We start from the raw sequence: 17,458 nt of genomic DNA on the forward strand, positions 1-17,458 counted from the left end.
ATGGGCATTTCGACTTCCCCTATAGTGATCTTCTGGTCTGGGAAGAAAGTCCCGGCTTGCAGCTTCTTGAACAGGCCAGTGTTCCGAAAGATGCGTGCATCATGCACCTTTCCGGACCAGCCTGCGTTAATGTCAATGAAACACCCATGGAGATCCACAAGCACCTGGAGAACCATAGAGAAATACCCCTTCTGATTTATGTACTCAGAGGCTAAGTGGGCTGGTGCTAGAATTGGAATATGCCTGCCATCTATTGTCCCTCCGCAGGTAAGGAAACCCATTTGTGGAAAGCCAGCCACAATGTCATGCACATTACCCAGAGTCACAGTTCTTCTGAGCAGGATGCGATTAATGGCCCTGCAAACTTGCATCAACGCGATTCCAACGGTCAACTTTCCCACTCCAAACTGGTTAGTGACCAATCGGTAGCTGTCTGGAGTTGCTAGGTTCCAGATTGCAATAGCCACCCGCTTCTCCTCCATTAGGGCTGCTCTCAATCTCGTGTCCTTGCAATGCAGGGTGGGGGCAAGCTCAGCACACAGTCCCATGAAAGTGGCTTTTCTCATCCGAAAGTTCTGCAGCCACTGCTCGTCATCCCAGATTTGCATGACGATGTGATCCCACCATTCAGTGCTTGTTTCCCAAGCCCAAAAGCAGCATTCTGTGGTGAACATGTCCGTGAATGCCACAAGCAATCTCATGTCATATGCGTTATGCGAGTCAACATCATCGTTGGACTCCTCACTGTCAGTTTGTAGCTTAAGGAGTAACTTGACTGCAGTGCGTGGCATGCTGGCGACACCCATCAGCATATTCCTCAGCAGTTCAGGATCCATTCCCGCAGACCGAAAGGGAAGACAGAGCATGCAGTACAAAAAACGTTGAACGATGGCTCCAGTTATGGACGGAAGCACAGGAGTTGCTGGGATGCGAAGCGATGCATCATGGAGCATTGGGACAGGACCCAGAATGCCCCACCACCTTCCCACAAGCCACAGCTCTAGAATGGGAAGAGGTGCTCTGTGGGCTAGCTGCCCATGTGCACCGCTCCCAATGCTGCTGCAAGTGCCACAAATGTGGCAACGCCAGTGCACTTGCAGCTGACAGTGTGAACGCACTGTAGCGCTTTCCCTGCTGCGGTCTCCAAGGGCTGGTTTAACTCACAGCGCTCTACATCTCCAAGTGTAGCCATGCCATTAGTGTGGAAGAGTTCGGAACCTGATCAGGGAGAGCAGCCTCTTGATCTAGATCAGTTGTCCTAGGCTTTTAGGTCACCTGTGCCAGCTTTTGACTATGGGCTCAGCTGTACTGGAGAGTGCCCTGGGCCACCCATTGAACTAACTCTTGGGGCATGTGCAGCTCAAGGTCCATTGTGGATTATTAGAGCATACAGCTGAGTGGGAAGCAGGCAACAAGGTGTACCAGGACCTCGCATGGAGGCTATTCACAAAGCCTGAAGCACCAATGCTAATGCAAATTTCAGTGGTTGGCAAACATAGAGTTATGGAATCATAGGCGCTAGGGATGGAAAAGACCCATGAGATCACCTAGCCCCACCTCCCCAGGGCTCAGTGCAGGATGGCTTTTTGCAGTACATTTTTCTAGTGTCTCATAAAGTCTAGTATTAAAAGTCCCAAGTGGTGGGATTTCCAATGCTTGCCAGGAAGACACTTCCACAGCCAGCACACCTTGCTGTTGGGTAGGCTATCCTGATATTCCCCCTAAATTTTTCCTTTCCTAATTTCATCCTGTCACTCTTAATGATATACCAATAAGCCATTCCAATAAAATCTCTCTCCTCGGCTGTTCTCACTCCTTAGACACTTGTCCCTTCCTAGCCAAGATGGTTAGCCCTTTCCTTGTAGATCAGCTCTCTCTGGCCCCTGAGCATTTTTATTTCTCTTCTCTGAACTCCTTCCAGTCTGTCGGCAGGTTTTGGAGAATGTGGAATGAAATATTCCAGGTGCAGTCATGTTCAGACGGATTGTTATCCCCTGCTCTGGGACATGGGTGCCCTTCCTTCACCCCCCTCCCCAAGCATAGAATCATAGAAACATAGAAGATTAGGATTGGAAGAGACCTCAGGAGGTCATCTAGTCCAATCCCCTGCTCAAAGCAGGACCAACGCCAACTAAATCATCCCAGCCAGCGCTTTGTCAAGCCGGGTCTTAAAAACCTCTAAGGATGGAGATTCCACCACCTCCCTAGGTAACCCATTCCAGTGCTTCACCACCCTCCTAGTGAAATAGTGTTTCTGAATATCCAACCTAGACCTCCCGCACTGCAACTTGAGACCATTGCTCCTTGTTTGGTCATCTGGTTCCACTGAGAACAGCCTAGCTCCATCCTCTTTGGAAACCCCCTTCATGTAGTTGAAGGCTGCTATCAAATCCTCCCTCACTCTTCTCTTCTGCAGACTAACAGGCCCAGTTCCTTCAGTCTCTCCTCATAAGTCATGTGCCCCAGCCCCCTGATCATTTTTCTTGCCCTCCGTTGGACTCTCTCCAATTTGTCCACATCCTTTCTGTAGTGGGGGGCCCAAAACTGGATGCAGTACTCCAGATGTGACCCCACCGGTGCCAAATAGAGGGGAATAATCACTTCTGTTGATCTGCTAGCAATGCTCCTACTAATGCAGCCCAATATGCCTTTAGCCTTCTTGGCAACAAGGGCACACTGCTGGCTCATATCCAGCTTCTCATCCACTGTAATCCCCAGGTCTTTTTCTGCAGAACTGCTGCTTAGCCAGTCAGTCCCCAGCCTGTAGCAGTGCATGGGATTCTTCCTTCCTAAGTGCAGGACTCTGCACTTGTCCTTGTGAACCTCATCAGATTTCTTTTGGTCCAATCCTCCAATTTGTCTAGGTCACTCTGGACCCTATCCTACCCTCCAGCATATCAACTCTCCCACCAACTTAGTGTCATCTGTGAACTTGCTGAGGATGCAATCTATCCCATCGTCCAGATCATTAATAAAGATGTTGAATAAAACCGGCCCCAGGACTGACCCCTGGGGCACTCCACTTGATACCGGCTGCCAACTAGACATTGAGCCGTTGATCAGTACCCATTCAATCCGACAATCTAGCCAGCTTTCTATTCACCTTATAGTCCATTCATCCAATCCATACTTTTTTAACTTGCTGGCAAGAATACTGTGGGAGACCATATCAAAAGCTTTGCTAAAGTCAGGATATATCATATACCACCACTTTCTCCATATCCACAAAGCCAGTTATCTCATCATAGAATGCAATCAGGTTGGCCAGGCATGACTTGTGCCTGGTGAATCCATGTTGACTGTTCCTGATCACCTTTCTCTCCTCCAAGTGCTTCAAAATGGATTCCTGGAGGACCTACTCCATGATTTTGCCGGGGACTGAAGTGAGGCTGTAGTCCCCTGGGTTGTCTTTGTTCCCTTTTTTAAATATGAGCACTATATTTGCCTTTTTCCAATCGCCAGGACCGCCCCCGATTGCCATGAATTTTCAAAGATAATTGCCAATGGCTCTGCAATCACATCAGCCAACTCCCTCAACACCCTTGGATGCATTAGATCTGGACCCATGGACTTGTGCATGTCCAGCTTTTCTAAATAGTCCTTAACATGTTCTTTCACCACTGAGGGCTGCTCACCTCCTCCCCATACTGTGTTGCCCAGTGCAGCCGTCTGGGAGCTGACCTTGTCTGTGAAGACAGAGGCAAAAAAAGCATTGAGTACTTCAACTTTTTCCACATCATCTGTCACTATGTTGCCTTCCCCATTCAGTGAGGGTTCCACACTTTCTTCTTGTTGCTAACATACCTGTAGAAACCCTCTTGTTATCCTTCACATACCTTGCTAGCTACAACTGCAATTGTGTTGGTGAATTCATGTCTAGTTTACTGTCCACTAACACCTCTAGGCGGCACTTCAACATTGCTGCATTCTAGGTTTCCCCACATTAAGTATGAGTATTGGGTCGTTTTCCCTAGCTGCCTTTTTCCAGGGTCAATCTCATTTAGATTTTTTTTAATCCAAGTTTCCCCTTTCTGTGACTTTTGTGTCCTCACTGCTGTTTTCAATTCCTCCCAATTTAGTAGCGTCTGCAAATTTCATTGTTGTGCTACATAACCTCTCCTCTAGATAGTTAATAAAGTTGTTAAATAAGAGTGGTCCTAACACTGGTCTCTGTCGTCCCCACCTGAGTTGCTACGTTGCCAGTTATTTTCCTTTGCTTTCATTCTCTAGTTTTTAGTCCTCATGACAATGTTCTGTTGCAAATCAATTTGAATTATTTTTTTGTTAAGATTTTGTGAGACACTGCATCTAATGGCTTACTAAATCCAAATATATTATTCACATAGGTTCCCTTAGCCTGCTGATAATTTAGTAATTCTGTCCAAAAAAGTCAGTTTTGTCTAAAGAATTATTCTTTATGAACTCATGCTGCTTATTGCATGTGAGTCAATTCGGTGGCTCTTTCTTCATGCTGGATGGACCATCATTTCTCTTGGGGATTGTGTTTAGACTTTCAGATGGTTATTGCTAGGATCATTTTCCTTTTCTCTTTGAATATTGTCTACTTGCTCTTCACTAATTTTTGGTACTTCCCCAGTTATCCATGTCTTCAGAAACAAGTAGCATTACTGTAAAATTTTGTACGATAATCCCAGATATTTCAACATGGGTCTCTGTCTCAAATTTGATCTTGGCACATTGAAAGGAATGAGCAATATTCAGGTAAACTGTAAGCATGGTGCAAAACAGAATGAAGGGAGAGGGTTTATCTGTTGGACACACACTGTCTCGGTACATGCAATTAAACTAATAATAATCCTTTGTATCTTAGAGGCAGAAGCTGTTGTGCCACACTGAAAGTGAATAAGTACACTCTTCACCTCTTATCTTTCTTGAACTTACTGCTTTTTCTGCAACCGTTGGGGTGTCGGTGTGTACACACACACACGCTTTTATTTTGGATTCCTGAGTCAAATGGGTGTATATTCAGAATAAGTGCTCCTTTGTCAAAATAATCTGCTTTTGGGGGAAGCAGGATATTGGCTTAATTGCTTCCTGAGGTCATAAGCATGGAAATGGAAACCACCGTCTTCATGGGCTCAGGGCTTGAAGTTCAAGATAGTCTAGGATGGATTGGAGCTAAGGGTTGGTGCCCTTTATTGATCAAACACTGATGTTTCACCTCTGGTACCATGCTCAAAGCTTTCATCCAGCATGAATCTAGGAGATAAATTATCCCAAATATTATCCTCCCAAAGGAGGCATCTTTGCAGCAGCTAATGCTCCATCCTGGAAGGGCAATAGCTGGTTGGGAGTTGGCAATAGCTGGTTCTACTTTTCTTTGATTAGTATTTTAAATTTGTCATCTACTATATTTACAAAGATCGACAACTTCAAAAGACCCAAACAGCTGATGTTGCTGTCTTGTCAGCACAGATGGGGTGTAAAAGGCCTCTTTGCCACTCACAGACTTTAAGGCCAGAAGGGACCGTCTAGTCTGATCGTCTAGTCTGACCTCCTGCACATCACAGGCCACAGAACCTCACCCACCCACTCCATTATCACTGGCTGAGTTACCAAATAATAAGTAATAAGCCCATTATCACTGGCTGAGTTACCAAAGTCCTCAAAGTTTGATTTAAAGCCTTCAAGTTACAGAGAATCGACCATTTATTCTAGTTCAAATCAGCAAGTGACCCAGGCCCCAAGCTGTAGACGAAGGTGAAAATCCTCCAGGATGTCTGCCCATCCAGAAAATTCCTTTCTGACCCCAAACATGGCAATCTGTTAGACCCGGAGCATGTGGGCGGGACCCACCAATCAGACACCTGGGAAAGAATTCACCGTAGTAACTTAGAGCCCTCTCCCTCTAGTGTCTCATCTCCAGCCATTGGAGATATTTGCTAATAGAAATCGTGGGTGGGCCAGATGCCATTATAGGCAATCTAATCATACCATCCTCTCCAGATGAGTCTTGAAACCAGTGAGGGTTTGGGTTTTTTTGCCCCCACTGCTCCCCTTGGAAGGCTCTTCCAGAACTTCGCTACTTTGATGGTTAGAAACAGTCATCTAATTTCAAGTTTTAACTTACTGAGGGCCAGTTTATATCCATTTGTTCCTAAGCCAACATTGGCCTTTACCATAAATAACTCCTCTTCCTCCCTGGTGTTTGTCCCTCTTATGTGTTTAGAAAGAGCAATCCTATCTCCCCATAGCCTTCATTTGGTTAGACTAAACAAGCCACGCACCTGAAGGCTCCTCTCATAAGGTAGTTTCTCTGTTCCTCGAATCATCCTAGTTGCCCTTCTCTGTACCTGTTCCAGTTTGAATTCATCTTTCTTAAACATGGGAGACCAGAACTGCACACAGCATTCCAGATGAGGGTCTCACCAGTGCCTTGTATAATGGTACTAAACACTTTCCTGTCTCTACTTGCAATACCTCACCTGATGCATCCTAAGATTGGATTAGCCTTTTTCATGGCATCTCAGAGTGATCCTGTGATTGAGAAATACACCCAGGTCTTTCTCCCGCTCTGTCACTTCCAACTGATACGTCCCCAGCTTATAGCAAAAAAAAATCTTGTTGTGAGTCCCTAGATGCATGACATTGAACTGTTAAATTTCATCTCATTTCTGTTACTCCAGGTTTCAAGGTCATCCAGATCTTCTGTTATGATGTTGCCGTCCTCCTCCGTATTGGCAATACCTCCAAACTTTGTGTCATTTGCAAATTTTATTAGCACACTCCCACTTTTTGTTCCAAAGTCATTAATGTAAATGTTAAATAAGATTGGTCCCAAGACCAAACCCTGAAGAGCTCCAATAGTAACCTCCCTCCAGCCTGACAGTTCACCTTTCAGTATGACCTGTTGTAGTTACCCCTTTAACCATTCTTATCAGCTACGGACAAAAAATTGAAAGCACTTGCCAAAGGGATCCATACGTGCTCTCCTTAGATTGTTTTTGTGTGTCAGTCACCCTGGGATTACAGCAGTAAAAGTCAGCAATTCTCAGTGTCCCTTCAGTAATTTCCCTAAGATGGTTCTCTCACTGCTCTTATCTGCATTAGCTTTATCTTGGTCAGCTCCACTGGTGGTAGCAATAGTGGGAGTGCTAGTATAGAGGAGATCCTGGTGGCCACCAGCATCTTAATCCATGTGTCATCTCACTCTGCCATCTAGAAGAATTAGGCCTGTCTCTATGAATGGAATTAGGTGACAGGGTTGCGGGGAACTGGACTCTATGATCCTGGAGGACCCCTCCAGTTCAATGCCTGGCTATGTAGACCCTACAGTGGTTACAGTTCCCTTTGCTGGTCTACACTGGCACTCCCACCTGGTGTAGAAGCTGTAGTCATGATACAGAGAACAATGGTGTTTCCTTCCATCAGCACCTAATACGAACTTGAGCCAGTATAACTGGGGACAGTAATTCTCTTCATGAGAAAAAGAAAAGGAGGACTTGTGGCACCTTAGGGTATGTCTACACTACGAAATTAGGTCGAATTTTTAGAAGTCGGTTTTGTAGAAAGCGGTTTTATACACTTGATTGTGTGTGTCCCCACACAAGTGCTCTAAGTGCATGTAGTCGGCAGAGTGTGTCCACAGTACCGAGGCAACCGTCGACTTCTGGAGCATTGCACTGTGGGTGGCTATCCCACAGTTCCCGCAGTCTCTGCTGCCCATCTGAATTCTGGGTAGAAATCCCAGTGCAATGGGGCTAAAACATTGTCGCGAGTGGTTCTGGGTACATATCGTCAGGCCCCTGTTCCCTCCCTCCCTCCGTGAAAGCAGGGGCAGACAATCATTTTGCGCCTTTCTTCTTGAGTTACCTGTGCAGACGCCATACCACAGCAAGCATGGAGCCCGCTCAGCAAACCGTCACTGTATGTCTCCTGGGTGCTGGCAGACGTGGTACTGCATTGCTACACAGCAGCAGTTAATTGCCTTTTGGCAGCAGACAGTGCAGTATGACTGGTAGCCGTCATCGATGTAGTCCTGTGTGCTCTTTTAATCGGGCGCCTGGGCAAACATGGGAGTGACTCAGCCAGGTCATTTCCCTTTTAAGTTTTGTCTCGTGGCGATTCAGTCCTACCGGCAGTGCACTGTCTTTTAACCTCCAGCCGCCAGAAGATGATGGCTAGTCATCATACTGCACCGTCTTCTGCCAAGCACCCAGGAGATGATGATGGCTAGCGGTCGTACTGCACAGTCTGCTGCCAGCAAGATGTATAAAGATAGATGAAGTGGCTCAAAACAAGAAATAGACCAGATTTGTTTTGTATTCATTTTCTCCTCCTTCCCTCTGTGAAATCAACGGCCTGCCAAACCCAGTTTTGAGTTCTATCCTTGAGGGGGCCATTCAGTTTCTCGCAAAGCCACCCTCTTTGTTGATTTTAATTCCCTGTAAGCCAAACCTGTAAACCATGTCGTCAGTTGCCCCTCCCTCCGTCAGGGCAACGGCAGACAATCGTTCCGCGCCTTTTTTCTGTGCAGATGCCATACCACGGCAACCATGGAGCCCGCTCAGATCACTTTGGCAATTAGGAGCACATTAAACACCACACATATTATCCAGCAGTATATGCAGCACCGGAACCTGGCAAAGCGATACCGGGCGAGGAGGCGACGTCAGCATGGTAATGTGAGTGATGAGGACATGGATACAGACTTCTCTCAAAGCAGGGGCCCTGGCAATGTGGGCATCATGGTGCTAATGGGCCAGGTTCATGCGGTGGAACGCTGATTCTGGGCTCAGGAAACAAGCACAGACTGGTGGGACCGCATAGTGTTGCAGGTCTGGGACGATTCCCAGTGGTTGTGAAACTTTCGCATGCGTAAGGGCACTTTTATGGAACTTTGTGACTTGCTTTCCCCTGCCCTGAGGTGCAAGAATACCAAGATGAGAGCAGCCCTCGCAGTTGAGAAGCGAGTGGCGATAGCCCTGTGGAAGCTTGCAACGCCAGACAGCTACCCGTCAGTTGGGAATCAATTTGGAGTGGGCAAATCTACTGTGGGGGCTGCTGTGATGCAAGTAGCCCACGCAATCAAAGATCTGCTGATATCAAGGGTAGTGACCCTGGGAAATGTGCAGGTCATAGTGGATGGCTTTGCTGCAATGGGATTCCCTAACTGTGGTGGGGCCATAGACGGAACCCATATCCCTATCTTGGCACCGGAGCACCAAGCCGGCGAGTACATAAACCGCAAGGGGTACTTTTCAATAGTGCTGCAAGCACTGGTGGATCACAAGGGACGTTTCACCAACATCAGCGTGGGATGGCCGGGAAAGGTACATGACGCTCGCATCTTCAGGAACTCTGGTCTGTTTCAAAAGCTGCAGGAAGGGACTTTATTCCCAGACCAGAAAATAATGTTGGGGACGTTGAAATGCCTATATGTATCCTTGGGGACCCAGCCTACCCTTAATGCCATGGCTCATGAAGGCATACACAGGCAGCCTGGACAGTAGTCAGGAGCTGTTCAACTACAGGCTGAACAAGTGCAGAATGGTGGTATAATGTGCATTTGGACGTTTAAAAGTGCGCTGGCGCAGTTTACTGACTCGCTTAGACCTCAGTGAAACCAATATTCCCACTGTTATTACTGCTTGCTGTGCGCTCCATAATACCTGTGAGAGTAAGGGGGAGACATTTATGGCAGGGTGGGAGGTTGAGGCAAATCGCCTGACTGCTGGTTTCACACAGCCAGACACCAGGGTGGTTAGAAGAGCACAGGAGAGCGCGGTGCGCATCAGAGAAGCTTTGAAAACCAGTTTCATGACTGGACAGGCTACGGTGTGAAAGTTCTGTTTGTTTCTCCATGATGAAACCCACCGCCCCTTGGTTCACTCTACTTCCCTGTAAGCTAACCACCCTCCCCTCCTCCCTTCGATCACCGCTGTCAGAGGCAATAAAGTCATTGTTGCTTCACATTCATGCACTCTTTATTCATCCATCACACAAATAGGGGGATAACTACCAAGGTAGCCTGGGAGGGGTGGTGGAGGAGAGAAGCACCAGGAGGGGTGGTGGAGGAGGGAAGGACAAGGCCACACAGCACTTTAAAAGTTTAAAACTTTAAAACTTATTGAATGCCAGCCTTCTGTTGCCTGGGCAATCCTCTGGGGTGGAGTGGCCGGAGGCCCACCCACCATGTTCTTGCGCATCTGGGTGAGGAGGCTATGGAACTTGGGAAGGAGGGCGGTTGGTTACACAGGGGCTGTAGCAGCGGTCTGTGCTCCTGCTGCCTTTCCTGCAGCTCAACCATACACTGGAGCATATTGGTTTGATCCTCCAGCAGCCTCAGCATTGAATCCTGCCTCCTCTCATCACGCTGCCACCACATTTGAGCTTCAGCCCCCTCTTCAGCCTGCCACCTCTCCTCCCGGTCATATTGTGTTTTCCTGGACTCTGACATTGTCTGCCTCCACGCAGTCATCTGTACTATGTCAGTGTGGGAGGACACCATGAGCTCAGAGAACATTTCATCATGAGTGCGTTTTTTTCACCTTCTAATCTTCACTAGCCTCTAGGAAGGAGAAGATGCTGTGATCATTGAAACACATGCAGCTGGTGGAGAAAAAAAAAGAGGCAGTGATATTTAAAAAGACACATTTTCTAGAACAATGGCTACACTCTTTCACGGTAAACCTTGCTGTTAACATTACATACACAGCATATGTGCTTTCGTTCCAAGGTCGCATTTTGCCTCCCCCCACCATGTGGCTAGCCCCTCACACCCCACCCCCCCAACCTCCCGGCTAACAGCAGGGAACATTTCTGTTCAGCCACAGGCAAACAGCCCAGCAGGAACGGGCACCTCTGAGTGTCCCCTGAAGAAAAGCACCCTATTTCAACCAGGTGACCATGAATGATACCACTCTCCTGAGGATAACACAGAGAGATAAAGAACAGATGTTGTTTGAATGCCAGCAAACATACACTGCAATGCTTTGTTCTACAATGATTCCCGAGTACATGCTACTGGCCTGCTGTTGTAAAGTGTCCTACCATGGTGGATGGAATAAGGCTGCCCTCCCCAGAAACCTTTTGCAAAAGCTTTGGGAGTACATCCAGGAGAGCCGCGAATGCCAGGGCAAATTAATCATTAACATGCTTGCTTTTAAACCATGTATACTATTTTAAAAGGCACACTCACCAGAGGTCCCTTCTCCACCTGGCGGGTCCGGGAGGCAGCCTTGGGTGGGTCCGGGGGGTACTGGCTCCAGGTCCAGGGTGAGAAACAGTTCCTGGCTGTTGGGAAAACCGGTTTCTCCGCTTGCTTGCTGTGAGCTATCTACAACTTCATCATCATCATCTTCCTCGTCCCCAAAACCTGCTTCCATGTTGCCTCCATCTCCATTGAAGGAGTCAAACAACACGGCTGGGGTAGTGGTGGCTGAACCCCCTAAAATGGCATGCAGCTCATCATAGAAGCAGCATGTTTGGGGCTCTGACCCGGAGCGGTCGTTTGCCTCTCTGGTTTTCTGGTAGGCTTGCCTCAGTTCCTTAAGTTTCACGCGGCACTGCTTCGAGTCCCTGTTATGGCCTCTGTCCTTCATGCCCTGGGAGATTTTCACAAAGGTTTTGGCATTTCGAAAACTGGAATGGAGTTCTGATAGCACGGATTCCTCTCCCCATACAGCGATCAGATCCCGTACCTCCCGTTTGGTCCATGCTGGAGCTCTTTTGCGATTCTGGGAGTCCATCATGGTCACCTCTGCTGATGAGCTCTGGCCAGCGTGGCAAGCTGCAGGTGACCATGCAAACAGGAAATTGAAATTCAAAAGTTCGCGGGCCTTTTCCTGTCTACCTGGCCAGTGCATCTGAGTTGAGAATGCTGTCCAGAGCGGTCACAATAGAGCACTCTGGGATAGCTCCCGGAGGCCAATACCGTCTAATTGCGTCCACAGTACCCCAAATTCGACCCGGCAAGGCCGATTTAAGCGCTAATCCACTTGTCAGAGGTGGATTAAGGAAATTGATTTTAAGAGCCCTTTAAGTCGAAAAAAAGGGCTTCATCGTGTGGATGGGTGCAGGTTTACATCGATTTAACGCTGCTAAATTTGACCTAAACTCCTAGTGTAGACCAGGGCTTAGAGACTAACAAATTTATTTGAGCATAAGCTTTCGTGAGCTACAACTCACTTCATCGGATGCATTCAGTGGAAAATACAGTGGGGAGTGATCTAGCTGTTGGAGACCTGCCCTGGCTTAGAATCCAGTTGTGCTCTTTTTGGGGAAAGGGAGATACATTATTTTTAGAAAGTACATTTTTAAAAAGTACATTTGATTCTAATAAAGATGGCCAAGAGACAGGGCTGGTGGACGCTGCAGGTTCCCTGCACAGCCTTGCCAATGCACCTCCCCAATCCTGTCTTTGTGGCCTTTCCAGTGACCCCTGCTATACCAGTCCTGAACTGCTACCTAGTTTTACCCACTAGCTAAGTGCCCAACTTCAGCATCCTCTGCTAGTCCAGTCCCGGAGAAGATTGTCAGTCATCCTGTGAATTGTTAGCTCTGTAATGTGGGCCGTGGTCTAAGAGAGACTAGTCCAGGAAGCCATATCACTTGTAACCCGATCAATCTCTTATGGTGTATGGTTAGTATGCTAAAATACTCTGTCCCCAGTTCGGTGGTGGGGGGAACAGTCTAGCAGGGGCTCTCTTAATGTACTGGTTCAGCAGTTTTATTACCGTGGAGCCCAGGTGAAGTTAAGCAGAAGCCATAATCTTAAATGTCAAACATTTAAAATGGGAAAAATAGCCTGTATGTTAGTAAAACTAAAAAATGCTCCCTGGATGCTTTTAGAGAAACAGTCCCTAGCATTTCTCTGTTAATGGAGCTAGAGGTCTCTGGACAGTACCCGTGCCAATTTGCAGCATGAGTGTTAGAAACTACAAGACTACTCTCCAGAGCTTGTTCCCATCTACCCCACCATCTTGTGCCGCAGAGGCAGAGAGTGGTGGTGGTGAGGATACTGAGCAGAGAGAACCACAGGGTGAATATCCAGCAACATTTCCAGTAGTGAGGTCTGAGAACATGGACAAGTCTGGTAAAGGAACAGGGGAGGCCCTGTAACTTGAACCATAGTGGACATGTCTACATTGCCACTGGGAGCAAGTCTGCCAGCCCTGGTCCACAGACTTGTGCTGGCTGTGTAGCTGTTGTGGCTCAGGCTCTCAAGCCCCCCCACCCCGCCCAGGCCCAGAGCTTGAGCTCTGGCCCAAGCTGCAGCATCTACACAGCTGTTTCAGCATGCTAGTGTGAGACTATGGACCCGGGCTGGGAGGCTCATTCCCAGCGGCAGTGTAGACACACCCTTAAAAGTGGGCTAGAAAGCACGGTATGGGTCAGCCTGCCCTGAGTTACTCCTGGGGGCATTCTGCGCCCAAAATTTTAAAAGTCTGCAAAATTTTGCAATTTTTATTTGTCAATCAATAAATGTGGAGGCTCCAGCATGGCAATGGGAGCCCAGGCACAGAGGTGGGAGATCACCCTGGAGCCCACCCTCCACCCCAGACATGGACTCGGCGGTAAGGCTGCACCTGACCCTGACACATTGTAAGGGTCAGGCCTGCCCCAGAAACACCCCAGGGCCCCGCCCCACCGTGCCAATCACACTAGCTGTATGGAGGCAGGCAGACTCAGTCCAGCAGGATCCAAGTGTGGAGGGGCTTAGTGTGGGGAGATTCAGGTATGATGGGGTTCTGTTTGGAGCAATCTGGGTGCAGGCGGCTTGGTGAGGGATCTGGGTGAGGGGGGATCTGGATGAATGGGCTTGTTGGGGGTGGTTCTAGGTGCAGAGGTACTGGGACTCTGCAGGGGGGTCAAGGTGAAGGTGGTTGGGGCTCATGGGGGGTGTCTGAGTGCTGGCTTCATGGGGTGGGTCTGTGTGCTGACTTGGTATGGCTCAGTGGGGTGTGGGTGCAGGGAGCTTGTCAGAGTGGTGCAGGTAGGGTGGGGCTTCTGGGGTGGGAGTTCAGTTGCAGGTGGCAGTCTGGGTGCAAGGATGGGGTGTGGATGCAGGAAGGTGGGGCTCGGTGGGGGGGTTCTGGGTACGGGGGTGAGGTTTGGTGGGGGCGATCTGTGCCCCCTCCCCCAATAGCTCAGTGACCCTTCCCCCCATAGCTCAGGAGCAATGGAGGCAGGAAACAGAGGGGTGTGGAGCTTCCTGCAGCTGGAGAGGTTTCTGGGGCTGGATTTGACCTAGTCCTGGCTGCTCCTTGCAGGGGAAGAGGAAGTCCCATCCTCCCCAGCCCAGCTGGGACTAGCAGCTGGATAGAAGCCACTGGCCGGGGCATCCCCAGTCCTTTCCCCCAGTGATTAACGCCTCTGCTAGCTGCTTCTGGCACCTGAAACGATGCACGCACACTGCTGGGGAGTGGCACGTGACTGCTCTTGCGGCTTCCCTTTGCTTCCCCGTCAGAGAGTAAGTTTTGTGCGGGGAAGCAAAGAAATCTGTCGGGGACATGAATTCTGCACGCGCGCAGTGGCACAGAATTCCCCCAGGAGTAACTGAGTGGTGGCCAATTACTTCTGCCTGCCTGGAAGACTTATTGTGGCTGTGCTCCAGGTGTTTACTGTTGCATTGCTGATGCTCTGCTCACAGACGCTAGCTCCAAGCATGACAAGGAGCTGGAGATTGCTGCCAAAGAGAGCAAGGCCCTGGCTGAGAAAAAGTTATCTTGATTTATTGTGTGGATGACTCAAAGTGGGCAGGACTGTAGGTCAGCTTTTGTGACAGGGCTTTGAAAGTGCAGAAGGATTTTCTTCACAGCTTTGCTTTTTATTGGATTGTATCCTGTAAGAAAGGCACCAGCATTCCTTGTTCTGCTAGAATTCAGCATGCTCCTAAACCTCCTGGGATATGGGCACCCAAACTTTGGCCAGCCAACGGTCACATGGACAGTGTTCCAGAAGTTGGAGGGCTGCCTTTAACTTCCATAAAAGGGAGAAGATTGCAGCTGCCGTTCCCTTTAGTGCAGTGGCATGAATATCAGGATCAAGATATTAAGGCTTATGGCCCATGAAGCTTGCAGCTTCGTCTTAGATATTGGGTTATTGATATTCTTTCTTTCCCTTTAATGGGCTTCTAGATGGGTGACTATAGTTACCCCCACTTTACTGGCGGGTGAGGGGGTGGGAAACTGAGGCACAAAGCAGTTAAGTGACTTCCCTGCGGTCACACAGCCCGTTAGTGGCAGAACTGGAAATAGAACCCAGGTCTCCTGACTCCTGTTGTGTGGTGCTGAGTTCATTGTGCTGTCCTGCCTCTCAAAGAGAACTCTAGGGGTTGTGCTTAGGTGACTTCTGTATTAACATGCTTTCCACAGCAGATCTGAGCCAGCATTCAGCCTGGATTCTTACAAAGTGGTGATTTCCCCTTTTCCTTTTCTTGCTGTCTCCTTAAATCAGCCTTGTACATATGAAAAATTCCTGGGATAGGAAAAATAGGACTTTTCTGCAGAGGCAGTGCTGGGAATGTAAAAGTCCCATGCACTAGCTGGGGACAGCAGTTTCCCTACAGCAGCTTGCATTTCCTCCATTTATATGACAATGTGGCAGATACACATGAGCAAGGAAAGCATGTTTCACATTAATTTCATGGGCCCTCCTTTCCATGGGGGGAGGAAGGAAGCCATTCCTACCAGCAGCTTAATTCCCACCCCAATGACTCCCTCGCTGGTGAATTTTCTGGAGGGGGAGGAGTGTTTAAAGTTGCACTCCTCTTCCTCTGAGCTGCATTGTTACACTTCATTGGGGATATACACTTCTCGCATGTGCAAGCTATGAGGTGGATTTCAACCATCAAAACTAAATGGAGACTGGGTGGGGGTGGGAGTGGGATCCAGCCCAGGACAGCAGTGGTTTGATTGCTGTCCTTGAAGTAAGGCCAATGCTGAGTACTTTGGCTTTATCTGTTGGGTGTCGGAGTTCTTGGGGGAGTTCCTAGCAGCAGGAGTCCAGAGTGCCAGACTGCTCACTTTTAGCCAATCAGCTGAGACTGCCTACAAAGATTAGCTTGGGCTTGTAGACCTCCATGGTGGGAGGAAGGCGGGATATGTCTCTCCAAGGTAGGGCTGAGGTGCATTGGCAGGGGGAAGATTGTGCTGCAGTGTCTCAGTATTGTGCGCAGACAGAGGAGTTTTAGGCACTGGACTGTCAATCTGCCACCTTTCAGTAGCAGCAAATTCACTTAAAGTGTTTTAGATTTGCAAGAGGCTAATGGCAGCTGAATTTGTGTGTTTAGCTGCTCTGTACTTCCCTCTGCTGTTCATCCCTGGGCCACTCGAGCACAGTCTCTCAAGCCACCAGAGGCCATGATGTCTGTTTTGGTGTGGGACAAGACCAGCAACCTCATATTTAACATTTCAAGCTGGACATCGAGCCCAGGTTTCCAAAGTCCCATGTAACTGATCAGATACTCTGTGTGTCTTGTGGCTGGCTCTCACGTTGCTGCTCCTGACCAGTGGGGCTAGTTGACAGCCGTGCCTTAGTGCTCCTTCTTTTAGTCCAGACAAGATGGATGCCATGCTGCTGGATGGGGGTTGTGGAGGGTGCAGGGGGCAAAGGTTGGGGATAACAACTGTCTTGTCTCCACTTGGGGATGTTTAACTTCCTGAATGTTTCCTTGCAGAGATGAAGCTTCTGGCTTTTGCTACCTAAATGACGCTGTCCTGGGCATCCTGAGGCTGCGTCAGAAATTCGACCGCATCCTCTATATTGACTTGGACTTGCATCATGGGGATGGTAAGGCCGCCATTTGGGCTGCTAAGCAGTCCTGGCAGGGCAGTGCTTTGGGGAAGCTTTGCGGGAGCCAGGATCGCTGAGGGGCTGTTACTGCAATAGAGATTGCCCACAGCAGTTTGAAGATAAAGTGGCAGGTGGGCAGGCTTTGTGCCTGTTTGTTTGGGTTTATAAAATCATATGAAAAGCCCCAGTGCTGCACTCTTGACACCTCAGCCATAAAGTAAAAATACACTTCTTCAAACAAAATGTACACAAATGAACAGCCTCATCTCGCCCCATTACTGCTCTTGCACAGATTCCAAGTCCAGAGGGGACACCTGTGATCACCTAGTCTGGGCTCCTGTGTAATGCAGGCCACTGGACTACCCCTGCAGAACTGCTGTTTAAACTAGAGCATAACTTTTAGAAAAACATCCCTGCTATTAATCAACTACAACTAAGGGAAAGAAAGCAGTTCCGCTGCCCCATAGAAGAAGGGTGATGAGAGCTGCTCTTCAGGCTGTGAAAATAGATGAGATTTGCATCATGCCCTGAAGTTGGGCAGATCCAGGCTACTTTGGACTATTTAGGTGTGGGGGAAGAGGCTATGCTGCTGAGGGCTCCTCTAGAAGAAGACCCTGCCAGTAGATCCTTCTCTTTAACACCAAGGGGACTTGAAATCAGAAGATGCACTAGAGCTAAACTCCAGCAGTACAGCACGAGG

The 17,458-nt window shown here is 48.6% G+C and overlaps 1 protein-coding gene across 2 annotated transcripts in view; it reads left to right on the forward strand.

The window, feature by feature from the left end:
* The window catches only part of HDAC8 (histone deacetylase 8), a 127,142-nt gene that overhangs the window by 30,363 nt on the left and 79,321 nt on the right, over positions 1-17,458 (forward strand). For both annotated transcript variants that reach the window (XM_084638615.1, XM_084638616.1), the window contains exon 5: positions 16,643-16,755. In XM_084638615.1, the coding sequence (XP_084494741.1) occupies positions 16,643-16,755 (113 nt within the window). The remainder of the gene's footprint in view (positions 1-16,642; positions 16,756-17,458) is intronic.

This window comes from Lepidochelys olivacea, assembly GCF_965140295.1.
Source record: "Lepidochelys olivacea isolate rLepOli2 genome assembly, chromosome: 9".
In the NCBI taxonomy this organism is placed as follows: Eukaryota; Metazoa; Chordata; order Testudines; family Cheloniidae; genus Lepidochelys; species Lepidochelys olivacea.